The sequence below is a fragment of the Siniperca chuatsi genome, linkage group LG8 (assembly GCF_020085105.1).
Source record: "Siniperca chuatsi isolate FFG_IHB_CAS linkage group LG8, ASM2008510v1, whole genome shotgun sequence".
Taxonomy (NCBI): domain Eukaryota; kingdom Metazoa; phylum Chordata; class Actinopteri; order Centrarchiformes; family Sinipercidae; genus Siniperca; species Siniperca chuatsi.
In genome coordinates, this window is record NC_058049.1 from 9,122,579 (window position 1) to 9,137,676 (window position 15,098).

The 15,098-nt window shown below is 37.7% G+C and overlaps 2 protein-coding genes across 2 annotated transcripts; one reads left to right on the forward strand and one right to left on the reverse strand.

Annotated features, from left to right (window-relative positions):
• Positions 1-3,502: 3,502 nt before the first annotated feature.
• On the reverse strand, positions 3,503-5,664 carry LOC122880887. Its single transcript, XM_044206445.1, has 6 exons — positions 5,523-5,664; positions 5,033-5,359; positions 4,363-4,716; positions 4,151-4,276; positions 3,789-3,850; positions 3,503-3,684 (listed from the first exon to the last, which is right to left on the reverse strand). The coding sequence occupies exons 1-6, from the start codon at positions 5,563-5,565 to the stop codon at positions 3,556-3,558; spliced, it is 1,041 nt and encodes a 346-aa protein (XP_044062380.1). The 5' UTR covers positions 5,566-5,664; the 3' UTR covers positions 3,503-3,555.
• Positions 5,665-7,908: 2,244 nt separating this feature from the next.
• LOC122880889 lies at positions 7,909-13,527 on the forward strand. Its single transcript, XM_044206450.1, has 9 exons — positions 7,909-8,193; positions 8,478-9,081; positions 9,198-9,524; positions 9,856-10,209; positions 10,296-10,421; positions 10,804-10,859; positions 10,945-12,113; positions 12,259-12,394; positions 12,474-13,527. Exons 2-7 carry the CDS (start codon positions 9,039-9,041, stop codon positions 11,059-11,061), a joined length of 1,023 nt encoding a protein of 340 aa, XP_044062385.1. The 5' UTR covers positions 7,909-8,193; positions 8,478-9,038; the 3' UTR covers positions 11,062-12,113; positions 12,259-12,394; positions 12,474-13,527.
• The last annotated feature ends 1,571 nt before the right edge of the window (positions 13,528-15,098 follow it).

The window sequence follows — 15,098 nt, forward strand, 5'->3', positions numbered from 1 at the left end:
GGGGTATGAGAGTCGGTGTCAGTGGGGGTCCCGGGCCTTATTGATGAGGCCAGCTGCAGTCAGGAAGAAACTGTTTTTGTGGCGTGAGGTTTTGGCCCTGATGGACCGCAGCCACAAAAAAGTTTGTGTCTGGGGTGGGAGGGTCAGCCACAATCTTTCCTGCACACCTCAGGGTCCTGGAGGAATGTTAGATTGCAGCTGAGTTTCGCTGTGAACCAGGGTTTGTCATTGTTATAACTCACCCTGGTGCGTGATGGTACACAGCAGGCCTCACAGAAGCTGATGTAGGATATCAAAGCCTCTGTGAACTCATCCACCAACTGTTGGTAGCAGTCCTGAAAACATCCCAGTCAGTACAGTCCAAGCACGCACAAAGGTCCTCCGCGGCTTCACTGGTCCACTGTTTTGATATCCTCACAACAGGTTTACAGAGCTTTAATTTCTGCCTTAAGCAGGAATCAGGTGGACTATGACGTGGTCAGAGTGTCTCAGTGCATCACGGGATATGTTCATATAAAATATAAACATACTTTACCATTTTATACTAACAATGATACAATATGTGTGATGCAGGATGTGAATCGAACTGCAACTTTGGAAAGCTATTGCTGGTTAAACTTCATAAAGAGACATGAAAATGTTTTCCCTAAGATTTAATACTTCCAAGACTTTTTGGACATTCTGCATACTCAAAACCTGCTTAGAATCAGTATGTAGAATGGATTTGGCATATGGCAATTGTTTGTGATTTGAAATAGATCCATAGAGACTAATGTCACAGTGAAACCTACATTTTCTTCCCATTCATGTCTATGTGGAACGGGGGGAGACACATTTGCTTCTTGTTGCAAATTGATCCGCCTCCTTTACTTAGCGCAGAGTTCAATCTGATGGAACTCTGATGCGCCAAAATCACGAGGGTCTCCAATGTTCAGCCAGTTTGAGAGAGGGGGTGGGACTGACCTCTCATTCAGGAAATATTGTTTGTTTATGTTCTTATTTTATTAAAGTTATCTAGCAGAGTTTGAGGAGCAGGCCCACACCGCAATCATGCCACTTCCATGGCATTTCCATAAATACCCACCTAACCCATCTCCTCCTCTTTCCCTCTCATATTCTGCACACATAATACTGGAGCTATCTTTGGATTGTGCCTATACGTTTCTAAAGTTTGATTGTGCTATTTCGATGTTGTGCAAGACTGGGCTGTTGTAAACTAATTCACCTTAATTCTGCAAAGAAAACATGATTCCACTGAAGACTTACTCAGTTGTCAGTAATACAGTAATCCTTTCTCGATGAAGGAGCCAGAGTAAGATAGCTTTCGACATTTGTGTTATGCCCAGTATATAATAAAGACCTAAAAACGTGATGAAATAATGTTCTATGTTATAAAACCTCTTAGTGAAAGCTTCACACATTAATTACAGTTTGTTGAGGAAAGAGGGATGAAAGTAGCTAGTAGCAGAGAGAGTGCAGGGCAGAGTGGTTGTTTAGTTGAATATAAAATTTGTTGAGGTTTGTGCAAGTTAGACTCTATGGCCCCGACCATGGCGCCGAAGTAGCAGACAGATTTGTAATTATGACTTTATCCTGCCCTTCTGTCAGTTTCGTCTTGGATCTATAATATTCTCTAAACTATATAGTTACGGGGGATTCATGAGTCAGTTCGCCAGTCACAGGTGAACAAAACGAACCGGGAAACCCTCTGCCAAATCACCTACAGGTGTGACACTGGATATATTAAAAGGTGAAGGGGGCCCACTGAGGCTGCATATGTGCAGGGCCCAGATGTATGTGCTACACCACTGCCTCCTATCCAACTTTTTGTTTTTTTAGCAAGATCATCATTTCTTGTTTTATTCTTCTTTTAGTCTATTACAATATGATGTGACCTTTTATAACGTGAGATACAGTAGAATCATCAGTGAAACCGCATTGTATTGATGTGATCATGTTATTGGCTTCATTGAAATATTTATTGATTTATTTCAAGCTTCATTGTACTAATTAACTGTTAAAAAAACAAATAATGTACTCAGATATAGATCACATGTTAATACTAGGTGTAAGGGGGCCTAAGACCTCCTCCTTTGATCGGTTTCACTTTGACTGAGGCCTTATTGATCTTGAAACAGAAACTACAAGCAACTCAAAAGAAACTGGTGAGAGTTGTTCTGGGGCTGACAGAGCCACATCTCACTTCTCAATGCTCCAAAGGTTCCCAACTTAGGACAGAACTTGTCGACTCCTCCTTGCATTGGTCCACACACTTCTAAATGGAAGTGTGGGTACACACTTCATGGGCCTGTAAGGGGCATGACAGATGGATATGTATCTATCTCAAAAAACAATCTCAAATCACTTGCAATCTATATATCTCAATGTTTGAAATATAAAACTGATATGTTGTTCACACCTTTATTAACAATTACATTATTTATTGTGATGCAATCAGAATTCAACTCATTTAATAAAAAAACAGAGGGGCAAAATGAACACATTTTTAGAACTGAAGCTAGCCACTTACACCATAAACTATGAGGCATTAAAGGATACATTCAAATGTTTTAAAGTTTGTCTTATTATTGTTCCTCCTGTCCACACTGGCCACAAAGAAATTCAAATGTAAGTGATGGGGAATAAAATTCACTGTCCTTGTTTACCTGCAAAAATACATTTCATGCTGAAGGTAATATGAGGCTTTAACAGTCGTTGACTCACAGAGTTTGACGAATCAAGTTGGTACCTTCCAAAGTTATAGTCATTTTAGTGTGGTATTCCCTGCTTGTGTTTTCATTTCCTTGCTGAGCCACAGTGGAGAAATAGTAACACAAAGATTAATTTTCATAATAAGACTCGCAGTTTGACCAACTCAGACCACTGAAGCCTCATATCAGCTTCGGCTGAACTTTGAAATGCATTTCCACACGGAAGGTAATAATGTGATTGGAACAATTACAGCAACTAGTAATGCCTGACAAGACCAGTTGTGCTGCCTAGGTTGTAGGTTGCACGGTGCTCAGTTTTTGTTTTGTTTTTTTCATGTGGATTTGAGTTTTGCTCTCACAGATCAGATTTGCTCTGACATGTGACTGCACTTACTAAGATTGATCGTGTGCGTGAGAAATATCTCCTCACATTCCCTCCAAAGAGCCATTTATTTTCATAATTAATCCTTACAACCTACATCCTCAGATTTCAAATAAAGGCAATTCTTATTTTGAACTAATGTGATTATAAGCAGAGATGTAATTGTTTGAAAGACATGTAACAAAACCGTTATAGGCTTTAATGGCCCTATTCAAGTTTTGTGTGTATTATTTTTAATAAAGCCAGCTCGGGTTAATATTTCTAAGATAAAAGAATAACAACAAGCAAATGCAAACACATAATATGATGCAAGGATCAACATATGGCAAAACATAGAACATAAAGAGTCTGTATGCTTTGATTTTGGCTTTTATCACGAAACACCTCACTCTCATTGAAGTTGAACCCACATGATTTAATTATTTATTTACACTGTCAGAGGTCAGTACTATGAACCACATTTCACATTCGGCATTTAACTTGAGTGTACACACTTTCTTCAGTCTTCAACTCTTTCATCTTCCTTCCTGTTGTAGCTTTCTTTCCAGATAAATGCAACGCCGCATAGTTCAGATCATCTCCACCTTCAGTCTGTGCAGTAAATAAAAGGCTCATTATAAATTCTTGTTGTTATATGGTGCTGTTGGGAATTATGTTAATGAAAACAACAAACGGGATCTGGTATCATTACTTACAGCATCATGTACTGGTTGGCTCGAGTTGCCATGTCTTGCTTGCGAAGCCGCACTTTCTATTCCTAACAGGAAAACAGGAATATTACGTACTTTTAATTAAAACATTTTTTTAATTAAATTTCATGAGGCACACATGGAACAAATAGCAACATGGAAACTCAAATTGTGCTACAAATGTTTGCTGATACATTCATTTATTGATAATATGCAAAATAACAGACTTCTTTTGATATCTATTATTTTATTCCTGAACATGAGGTTTGCTCTGTGTGACGTTACACTTCCTACACTACATGAACTTTTCTTCTTCTTCTAAAACCATCGGAAGTATTAATATATTTGATTTAGTCAACAACACTTACCTTTAAATTGTTCACATATGCCTCTTGGAGTTCGGTGACAGATGAAAACAATATTTCCAATCATAGAAATGACCAAGCAGACTATTGCTATCACCAGCGCAATAAATTCATAACTTGCTGTTTGCTCTAGACAACAAAGAAAAAAACATATCAATGATGATGTTCTTAACATGTTGTGATTATCACCTCCAGTACTGAACACAGAATCATACCGATTTGTAGTTTAGTTCCATCTCCAAATAATATCTCCCCACATGTGGCCACAGCACAGTAGTACGTTCCAGCATCAGAGGAGCTGACGGTCTTAGAGAAGCGATAAACACAGCTTTTCTGAGAGTCAGATCTCTTGTCACATTCATCATGTCTATTTCCATCAGTGTAGATGATGTGTGGATGAGATTTATCTGATCCGGCTCTGAACCAGTACACACTGTGATCTCCTGGACACGTCTTGTTGTCAGAGTCAGAGAGGACTGAACACTGGAGAGTTGAGTCTCCTGGACGGTCTGGATCAGATACAGTCGGCCCCTGAACAACAGTATAGTTTGATGTCTTCTGAGTGTTTCCTTAGTATTTTAAAAAAAAATTCAAGCATTTAATGATTTGACATGATATTATTTGAAATAATGACAAACAAGTGTTCTAGAAGGAAAATTAGATCCTGGGTTAAACCTCCACATTGACAAACAGAGTAATATACCTCACATAACATTTCATATTTTAACATATATTGTATAGTGAATTTGGAAATCCTCTCAAAAATACTTGGTGATACTAAGTGAAGATATTTTTAAGAAAAAATGTTAAGAAACATGAACTCAGTGAAGCTTTAAGTGGTTAAAGAGATTCCAAAACATTGGAAAAAACAGATCACATAATTACCTTTTAAAGACAAATAGGTCCCCGTCCAAGTAATGTTAATCCACTCCAGGACTGCACAGTGATACATTCCCTCATCTTCTTGAATTGTCCTCAGAATGGTGAGGTTGCTGATATTCTTAGAAACGTTTACATTCAATCTTGAGACAGAAAACGCTGGTCCATACACAGGGTTTACATGTTTCTGCATTGTCACAATTAATTTCAGAGTCTCCCCGGCACGCTGCTTGTACCAGTAGAGTTGTTCACTGCGCAACTCTTCTTTAGGCAAAACACACGTGAAGGTTGCAGGTTCACCAAGTTGAACTGTGGTCACAGGAACCAGTGCATCTGAATTAAATGAAAACATTCAATACATGAAACAGTAAATAACAGTGTATAATGTACAAAAAAATTTGGAAACAACAGGATAATCGCATGAACCCCCACTCATCTAATTGGCATGCAGATACTTAAATGAGAAAAAATTTAGTTATGATTAGATAGCACTTACATACTTGATAAAGAACAAGCAGTGTAACCCATAACAGGATCATCTTGACAGTGTCTCTTTTTAGGAGACTTCTTGGTTATTTTGTGAGTGAAGGAGGTAAGATGGTCGTGATAGGTCAGACCATCAAATGCATCTGATTGGTTATCACAGAATATGCAAAGTGCACTTCCTGTCACATTGGTCTCATCCTGGTCTTTGTAAAGCATATTACCTCTCTTTCATCCTTCATAGCTAATGTCAAGATGGTTTACTTTTCACTGTTGACTCTTATTTTGAACACACTTGTCTTTCCCTGAGTGATTTTTTTGTCTTTGTGCCTGGACTTCAAGCAGCAATTGCCATGATCACTACTGCTGCTTGTGGTATGTACTGCAAGAAATGTCTCAAATGCGTCACAGGATAGGAGACTTCTTGGTTTTTTGTGAGTGAAGGTGGTGACATGGACGTGATGGGTCAGACCATCAAATGCATCTGATTGGTTATCACAGAATATACAATCAAAGTGCATTTCCTGCCATAATGGTTTGGTTTTGTTGTGCCTACATCATAATGCCATAAATGCCACATCACTGCTCCTGCACAGACAAATACCGTTTCTCACTGTTTTAAAAAACAAAACTAACCTAAGAGTCTACAGCCATGCACGCAACTCTCTGCTGTAATTGCATGTGTTGAACACACAGTGAACAGCCGTGCGTAATGACACTGTGCTCCAACTTCTCAAATTGGAGGCAGCATATTTATCAACATATCTGTCCTGCTGCACATGGCTATGCCAAACCAGCTATAAAAGAAGCTGCCAGAAGAGGTTAGGGGTAGACTCTTTGATGCTGGTTATGTGACAGGATTGTGTATGAGTAAACTTGGAAAAATTATGAAGAAAGCTATATGAGAAGAGGTTGGATGTTTGGTAAGTTTGGGGTACCCTGTAGTTTTTCACTCATGTAGTTCAGTCTGTCTAGAAACACTAGGTTTAGGGGTTGGTGTCACCTCTGTAAGTTTTGTTTAGTTCTTGTTGTAGATTAAATAGTACAGCCTTTTTGTTTGTATTCTTGTTTCTAGAGGTAGCTTAGCTGGTTTTGACCTCACTTAATTTTGTTTGGCACACCCTACCTTGTCCAATCCTCACCCATACTTTGAGAACCTTTGCAGTATGTTCATGGTATTTTGTTGGAATAAATCACTTCGTCACTGCCACTTTGACTTTGTGTTGTCATCTTTGTTAATTTTTATTAACAAGGGATGTAACAATTCTCATTTCTAAATGTTGTCTTCATTTAAAATTATTTGACACTGTCTTGTGAAGAAATTGCTCAAATACTTGAATGTGAATGATAAAAGTTTACATCTGAGAGGCTTTGTGACAGAGGGACCAAGAGGGGAGCATCTTAATGCACATGAGTTCTATTAGAGCGAGAAAAGCCACAGGTCTTGGTTGAGAGCAAAACTGATCTGCGCACACAAAACTCAACTCAAACAAGCTGCAGCTAATTAGGCTGCTTTTCTGATCCATATCAGTGTAAAAACTACACATGACTGACATTTCTGTGAAACTGCTGCTATCCAGGGCTGCTTACTTTCAGTGAGTGTTTTGGTGAGGCAGTCTCCCTGCTATAAAATGCTTCAACTATACTTAAGCTACTTTTACTTAAAACCAGAAATTATCAAAAGATAAAATGTATTTTTCTATTACTATGTTGCCATATTTGGTTGGCATTTACCTTAACAGTAGAGGTTGTGTTCAGTATGCACATATGCTTCTATGTTCAAAGAAATGCTAATATAGCAAATACACATTGCATTTAAGCAGCAAAACTGTAAACAACTTGATAAAATACATTAAACTGTTTTAGTATGTCAAGCAGGGAAAGGACCCAAATACAGAACAGGTGCAAGTGAACCATTTAATGATATGAAACACAAAGGCTTACACCTATTTCAGGCAGTCCAACAGAGGCAACATAATTCAGACAAGGAGCAGGCAAGCAATCTCAAACTGAATCCAACAGTGGAAAGGCAAAGTACAGAAACCCAACAAACCAAGTTGCTTGACTGAGATGACACTAACACCAAACAAATGAAAAACTCAGACTAAATACCCTTAGGTAGGGGAGACAACAAGACACAGGTGCAACTAATTAGGGCAGGGCAATCAAAACTGGAGGAAAAAGCAAACAAAGACAGGAAGTAAAAACACACAAATATTTAAAAATAAAACATATCAGGACAAAAAAACCATGACATTAACAGGGCAGTAACAATTATTGTGATGGACTGTCTGTGGAGAAAAGCTTGACATTACATCGTGCGAGCGTTCTGAGGCTTGTATGACCCACATAACTTTTTTTTCCATCAAGGAGTGGTTGAGGCGTGAAACCATGAGATAGAGCCTGTTGCTTTTCTTGACTCACAGCTTTCTTTCTGTTCTCTTTTCTTCTGCCTTGTGATATTTTTACTCTTCTTCCTGTCTTACCCCCTTTTCTTATTTGCTACTGACCTTGACGATACCATAACTTTTCCTCGAGACCCACCTGCATGTTCACATTTTTGGCTTTTACTTAAATACCTTGACGGCTGTTCAATGGATTGCTATGGAATTTGATGGAGATATCCATGGTGCTCAGAGGATCAATCATAATGTTTGTGGCTTTTCCTCTTACACCACCAACAGGTCAAAATTTTCACTGAAGTATCTCAACATTTATTGGACCTTTTGGCTCAAATTTAGTACAGACATCCATGGTTCCCAGAGGATGAAACCTAATACTTAAGTGCTCCTCTGACTTTTCTTCTAGCACCACCATGAGATTGACATTTGTGGTTTTGAGTGAAATTTGAGTCTCAACAACTATTGGATGGATTGCAATGAAATTTACTACACACATTCATTCCGCCCTTAAGAAAAACTGTAATCACAAAAAAATGGCAAATTTATCCTTTTGTTTGCTGTTTCAGGATGACTTCCTTGTGATGAACTCGGAAATATTTGATTTCTGGAATAGACGAGGACAACCCAAAACGCACATTAGCTCTGGTCTGTGAGACTTAACCATCTTTTTTGGGGAGGGAGCACTGGTTCAGCCTGGCTTTCAGCTCCTTTGAAGGACACACTTTATAGGCCCTGGACTTTGATACAGCTTGTGAATCTTTCCTCTGAAATACAGGATGTGATGCATTTGAGACATTTCTTGCAGTACATACCACAAGCAGCAGTAGTGATCATGGCAATTGATACTTGAAGTCCAGGCACAAAGACAAAAAAATCACTCAGGGAAAGACAAGTGTGTTCAAAATAAGAGTCAACAGTGAAAAGTAAACCATCTTGACATTGGCTATGAAGGATGAAAGAGAGGTAATATGCTTTACAAAGACCAGGATGAGACCAATGTGACAGGAAGTGCACTTTGCATATTCTGTGATAACCAATCAGATGCATTTGATGGTCTGACCTATCACGACCATCTTACCTCCTTCACACTGAAATACCAATAAGTCTCCTAAAAAGAGACAGTGAAGATGATCCTGTTATGGGTTACGCTGCTTGTTCTTCATCAAGTATGTAAGTGCTATTTTATTATTTTATCTAAGAATTTGCATGCCAGCTGGATAATTTAGCATAACTTTTCCACATCATACACTGTTATTTAATGTATTGTATGTTTTCATTTCATTCAGATGCACTGGTTCCTGTGACCACAGTTCAACTTGGTGAACCTGCAACCTTCACGTGTGCTCTGCCAAATATTGAGATCAGCCGTATAAAACTCTACTGGTACAAGCAGCGTGCCGGGGAGACTCTGAAATTAATTGTGACAGTGTGGAAATCTGCAAAACCTGAGTATGCACCAGCGTTTTCTGTCTCAAGATTGGATGTAAACGTTTCTAAGAATATCAGCAACCTCACCATTCTGAGGACAATTCAAGAAGATGAGGGAATGTATCACTGTGCAGTCCTGGAGTGGATTAACATTACTTGGACGGGGACCTATTTGTCTTTAGAAGGTAATTATGTGATCTGTTTTTTCCAATGTTTTGGAATCTCTTTAACCACTTTAAGCTTCACTGAGTTCATGTTTCTTAACAATTGTTAAGAAAATTAACTTGACTTTCCTAATTCACTATACAATATATCTCAAAATAGCAACTTAAAATGTTATGTGAGGTATATTACCTTGTTTGTAAATGTGGAGGTTTAACCCAGGATCATGTAAAATCATTATGTTATGCTTACGTTACATTTCCACTTTGAACTATTCCTAAATCCTTAAATCTTTTAATATTTCAAAATGTGTGTAGAGATCCCAGACTTTTAACACAGTTTTGTAATACGCAGGAAACAATCAGAGGACATCAAACTATACTGTTGTTCAGGGGCCGACTGTATCTGATCCAGACCGTCCAGGAGACTCAACTCTCCAGTGTTCAGTCCTCTCTGACTCTGACAACAAGACGTGTCCAGGAGATCACAGTGTGTACTGGTTCAGAGCCGGATCAGATAAATCTCATCCACACATCATCTACACTGATGGAAATAGACATGATGAATGTGACAAGAGATCTGACTCTCAGAAAAGCTGTGTTTATCGCTTCTCTAAGACCGTCAGCTCCTCTGATGCTGGAACGTACTACTGTGCTGTGGCCACATGTGGGGAGATATTATTTGGAGATGGAACTAAACTACCAATCGGTATGATTCTGTGTTCAGTACTGGAGGTGATAATCACAACATGTTAAGAACATCATCATTGATAGGTTTTTTTCTTTGTTGTCTAGAGCAAACAGCAAGTTATGAATTTATTGCACTGGTGATAGCAATAGTCTGCTTGGTCATTTCTATGATTGGAAATATTGTTTTCATCTGTCACCGAACACCAAGAGGCATATGTGAACAATTTAAAGGTAAGTGTTGTTGACTAAATCAAATATATTAATACTTCTGATGGTTTTAGAAGAAGAAGAAAAGTTCATGTAGTGTAGGAAGTGTAAAGTCACACAGACCAAACCTGAACCTCCTGTTCAGTTTAAGTCTGTTCTGTTATGTTGCTTATTATTAAGCACATTTTGTAGTCCTACTTCACAAAAATTTGAGTCTCCATACTGCTGGTTGTTTCATGTGTGCCTTACTACCTTAACTTTACAGTACACATTATCAATAATTACGGAAAATGTCCAGCAATAATGATTTTTATATTATTCCTTTTTTATTAAAACTTGTTGAATCAAAAGTCAATGAAAAGTCACATTAAGTACATAATATTCCTGTTTTCATTCATTATTATAGAAAGTGCCGCTTCATCAGCAAGTCATGACAGCTCGAGCCAACCAGTACATGATGTTGTAAGTAATGATACCAGATCACATGTTATGTCATTAACATAATTCCCAACATGAATATATAATGCACCTTTTATTTGCTGCACAGATTGAAAGTGATCTGAACTATGCTGCATTGCATTTCACTGGAAGGAAAGCTACAAGAGGAAGGAAGAAGAAAGAGTTGAACACTGAAGAATGTGTGTACTCTCAAGTTAAACATTGACAATCAGTGTGTCCATGTAAACCTGTGGGTTAGTTTATAGGACTGACCTCTGAGAGTCTGAATAAATGTAATAAGTTCCCTTCAAACTTTGTTGAGAGTGAGCATACATACATACGTGTATGGTCCCTACTGGTATATGCATAAGTTCTTTATGTTCTCATCTCTCATCTCTGCTTTTTCTTATTAATAATTGTTTATACATTCAATTTACAGCATATAAGACACAACATAACAAAGAGATACAACAGGCCATAACACACGTAGTTACAAACAAAAGGGGAAAAATATGTGCTTCTAAATATTAGTTGTCTTCATTTGAAATTATGTGACACTGTGTCTTGTAAATAAATTGAAATTGCTCAAATACTTATTGAATGATAAATGTTCACATCTTAAATCACTTTGTCACTGCCACTTTGACTTGGTTTCTTTGTCGTGTTATCATCTTTTTGTTAATTTTTAATAAGGGATGTAACAATTCTCATTTCTAAATGTTGTCTTCATTTGAAATTATTTGACACTGTCTTGTAAAGAAATTGCTTGTAAAGAAATTGCTCAAATACTTAGTGAATGATAAAAAAAGTTTACATCTGAGAGGCTTTGTGACAGAGGGACCAAGAGGGGAGCATCTTAATGCACATGAGTTCTATTAGAGCGAGAAAAGCCACAGGTCTTGGTTGAGAGCAAAACTGATCTGCGCACACAAAACTCAACTCAAACAAGCTGCAGCTAATTAGGCTGCTTTTCTGATCCATATCAGTGTAAAAACTACACATGACTGATATTTCTGTGAAACTGCTGCTACATGCAGTATCCAGGGCTGCCTACTTTCAGTGTACGGTTGGGTGAGGCGGTCTCCCCTGCTATAAAATGCTTCAACGATGCTTAAAGTTATTTGTCTGGTGACTGCTGATTGAAGGTAAACCATGATAACAATTTTAGCAACCTGACCATTCTGAGGACAATCCAAGAAGAGGAGGGAATGTATCACTGTGCAATAACATGGTGGATTACGAATCCAGAGTGGAGTGGGACATATTTGTTACCAAAAGGTAATTATGTGATCTACTTTTACAAAATTTTAAAGTGTCATTAATTATGTTAAATTTATACTTGAGATATAATGTACTTCAGTTCTTCTTAACCTTTTAAAATGTGCTTGGAAATCCCATTTTAACACAGTTTTGTATTACGCAGGAAACACAGGACATCAAACTATGCTGTTATTCAGAGGCCAACAGTATCCGATCCAGACCGTCCAGGAGACTCGACTCTCCAGTGTTCAGTCCTCTCTGACTCTGACCAAACCGAAAAGCACAAGAACAATATAAAGGTAAGTGTTGTGAACCAGGAAAATTGTTGCAAAAACTAAAATTCTACGGTTATATATAACTATTGTATTTTCTGCACAGACTGAAGCTGATGACAAATTGAACAATGCTGCACTGAATTTCTTTGAGAAAAAAGAGAGGAAGAAAGAAGAGAGAGTTTGCGGAGGACAGTGTGTTCTCTCAAGTTAAATGTTAATACAGTTTATAATGTTGAGCATTTTATCTGACCTTTTACATCGTGTTAGATTATGTGCTTGCATTTGTTTTTTGTTGGTCTTACATCTTAGCTCAGTTGCTATTATCAAGGATATTAGAACAATCAAAGCCTATAAAATACAATTTTTTACATATAATTATGTCTCAGGTTTTTGACGCAAAATGTACTTTTTGACAAATGCTTGTTGTCTTAATCTGAAATTATTTGTAAATTGCTGCAATGAAGAATTCTTAAATTAAACAGCTAAAATGCTTTCAATGTGTAAATGTGGTTGCAACCCACCTGTGAATGCAAACAACTAGAGAGAGAGAAAAGCAGGAAAAGGAAAAGGAGCAGCAAAAGGAGAAATCTGCTAAAACATTCACATTAATTTAATTTTAGTGTATCTATAGATTAGTATAGTGCATATACAGAAATTCAGTTTTGAGACTGAAACACATTCACTCTGGCAAAATGAAAAAATGTAACTTTAAAAAGACAGCATACAGAGTATAATAATATATACACTGTTGAATCAAAAAGCAGAGATCATCGTGATCCTGATGTCTGGTCAAAAGATAAAGGTTGACTAAACAGATTTTTTTTTTAAACTCTTTTTCCTATAAAACATGAACCAGATTAAATGCTTATCTTAAAATGAAGTTATTGAGGTTTCATATTTGAAACAAATAAAAAACATGTGTACATTTCAATTTAAGAAATGTTTCTTACTTACTTACTTTGTTATGAACCTGGATACATCCTCCCAGCTTAATAGCTCTAGAGAGTACTCCATCAATTGTGTAATGTTTCATGAGGAAAAAAACAGCTACATTGTTAAACACATACAAACAACATTTAAATTATTCTTTCCTCTTTAAATGGCTGTCATGTAATGTCATATGGCATGGGTGCAATGATAAACCTATAAAGATTATCACCCAAATAGCTAGCTGTGTAAAGCATTTTAACCTCTTTTAGCTAGTTGTTTTGGTTTACAGCCCATATTTTCTGTATGGTTCAGTATCACTGCTCTCATCAACATTAGCTATCTATCATCTGTATTGTAGAACTTAACATTCACCACGCTAATGCAAATGCTGCTCTGTGTCTGTTGGCCAATCAATCAGTCATTGCAGCTTTAAGGTAACTTCCATGGTGACTTATCTCAATACAGATGTTTTTCCTTAGACAAACAATGGAAATGTGTCAACATCTTTGCAAATGTTCATGTATTAACTCTTAGTTTAAGTAGTTTTTGTTTTGTTAGTAGAGTTTGTTTTTAAAAGTTTGTGTTTTTGCTTGAGCTTTAAAAGCCTTACAGCTTTTTGTGTTATGTTTTGTCATGTTTTGAACAGACATCCTAATCATGATAATACTCTCTTCTTCAGTGTTTCCCAGCTTGGGGTACTTGTACACCAGGGGGCAGGGGGCAGCCTACTTCTGCAGTTACCAGTGCAATTAACAAGTTAGTGCAGTAAAAAAAAAGAGAGAGAAAACTAAAGTCTCTCTGCTATACCCATTTAAGTAATTAATTAAAAGATCGTGTACTTTCTGTGAGACCTTTCCTAGCAGACTCCCAAACGTAATATTATGCTTTGCTTCCTTTAGTGCTGATGTTAGCTCCCTTCGTTGCCTATTATAATTGTTACAGTCTAGCAGTATATGCTCAACAGTTTCTGGGTGATTAGTGTGCATAGCCCAGTTGGGTGCTCGCCTATTCTGTGAAGTGTTTGATTGAGCCCTGTGTGTCCTATCCTCAGATGGGTAATGACTGTTTCCTCCCTCTGGTTCGCTCTTGTATATTGTTAAGTTGTTTCCCTGTGTCAGTGATGTCCCAGTATTCTTGCCAGACTCATACACATACGTAGTTTACTTAACAGAACTTGTATGTCAATTTTGTTTGGTCAGCATATCTACATCCTCATTACCTCCCACACCTGCAGGAACCCAAAGGAAAGAAACATCCAAACCTATATTATGTAGTCTGAACAGTACATGAAAAATTTCAAACAATATATCCTGCCTGCACGATATCTTCCACAGACCAATGGCCGACTCAGGATGTCTGAGGGGCAGGGTCTAAAAAATCAAAAAGGGCACCAGCTGCATGTGGTCAGACACCAGCATGAGGAAAGTCTTGATGCATTTATGGTAAAACTGTTCCAAACCCTTTTCTAGCATATAGGGCAGCCTATATGACAATGCATCACATTTTCTCTGCTAGAAGGGCACTGCCTCAGGTTTTTTTTTTTCTCCCAATTTGTAGCAGCATTTCTCCCTTTTTCACTTGCATTTCAGACACTGGGGATGCACTACAGATTCAAACCACCTGAACTTATAGCTTCTGCTGCAGACAATGTAACCTATACAGCCATAGTCTAGGACTGCTCTCACAGGACCTTTGTTATTTGCCATGTTTGTTGTGTTGCAAACCAGCTGTTGCATGCCTTCCCCCGAGAGTATCTGAAACTCCTGAGCTGTGCCAAAATTTAGGTTCAGGAATTCAC

What these genes read in the sequence shown, in the direction of transcription:
- LOC122880889 (XM_044206450.1), top strand. Translation starts at nt 9,039, where the DNA reads ATGATCCTGTTATGGGTTACGCTGCTTGTTCTTCATCAAGTAT. An exon ending in TGGAACTAAACTACCAATCG is followed by an intron (nt 10,210 to 10,295) that starts GTATGATTCTGT and finishes TTTGTTGTCTAG; the next exon opens with AGCAAACAGCAAGTTATGAA. An exon ending in CATATGTGAACAATTTAAAG is followed by an intron (nt 10,422 to 10,803) that starts GTAAGTGTTGTT and finishes TCATTATTATAG; the next exon opens with AAAGTGCCGCTTCATCAGCA.
- LOC122880887 (XM_044206445.1), bottom strand. Translation starts at nt 5,565, where the DNA reads ATGATCCTGTTATGGGTTACACTGCTTGTTCTTTATCAAGTAT. An exon ending in GCTTGTTCTTTATCAAGTAT is followed by an intron (nt 5,360 to 5,522) that starts GTAAGTGCTATC and finishes CATTTAATTCAG; the next exon opens with ATGCACTGGTTCCTGTGACC. An exon ending in CATATGTGAACAATTTAAAG is followed by an intron (nt 3,851 to 4,150) that starts GTAAGTGTTGTT and finishes TTTTCCTGTTAG; the next exon opens with GAATAGAAAGTGCGGCTTCG.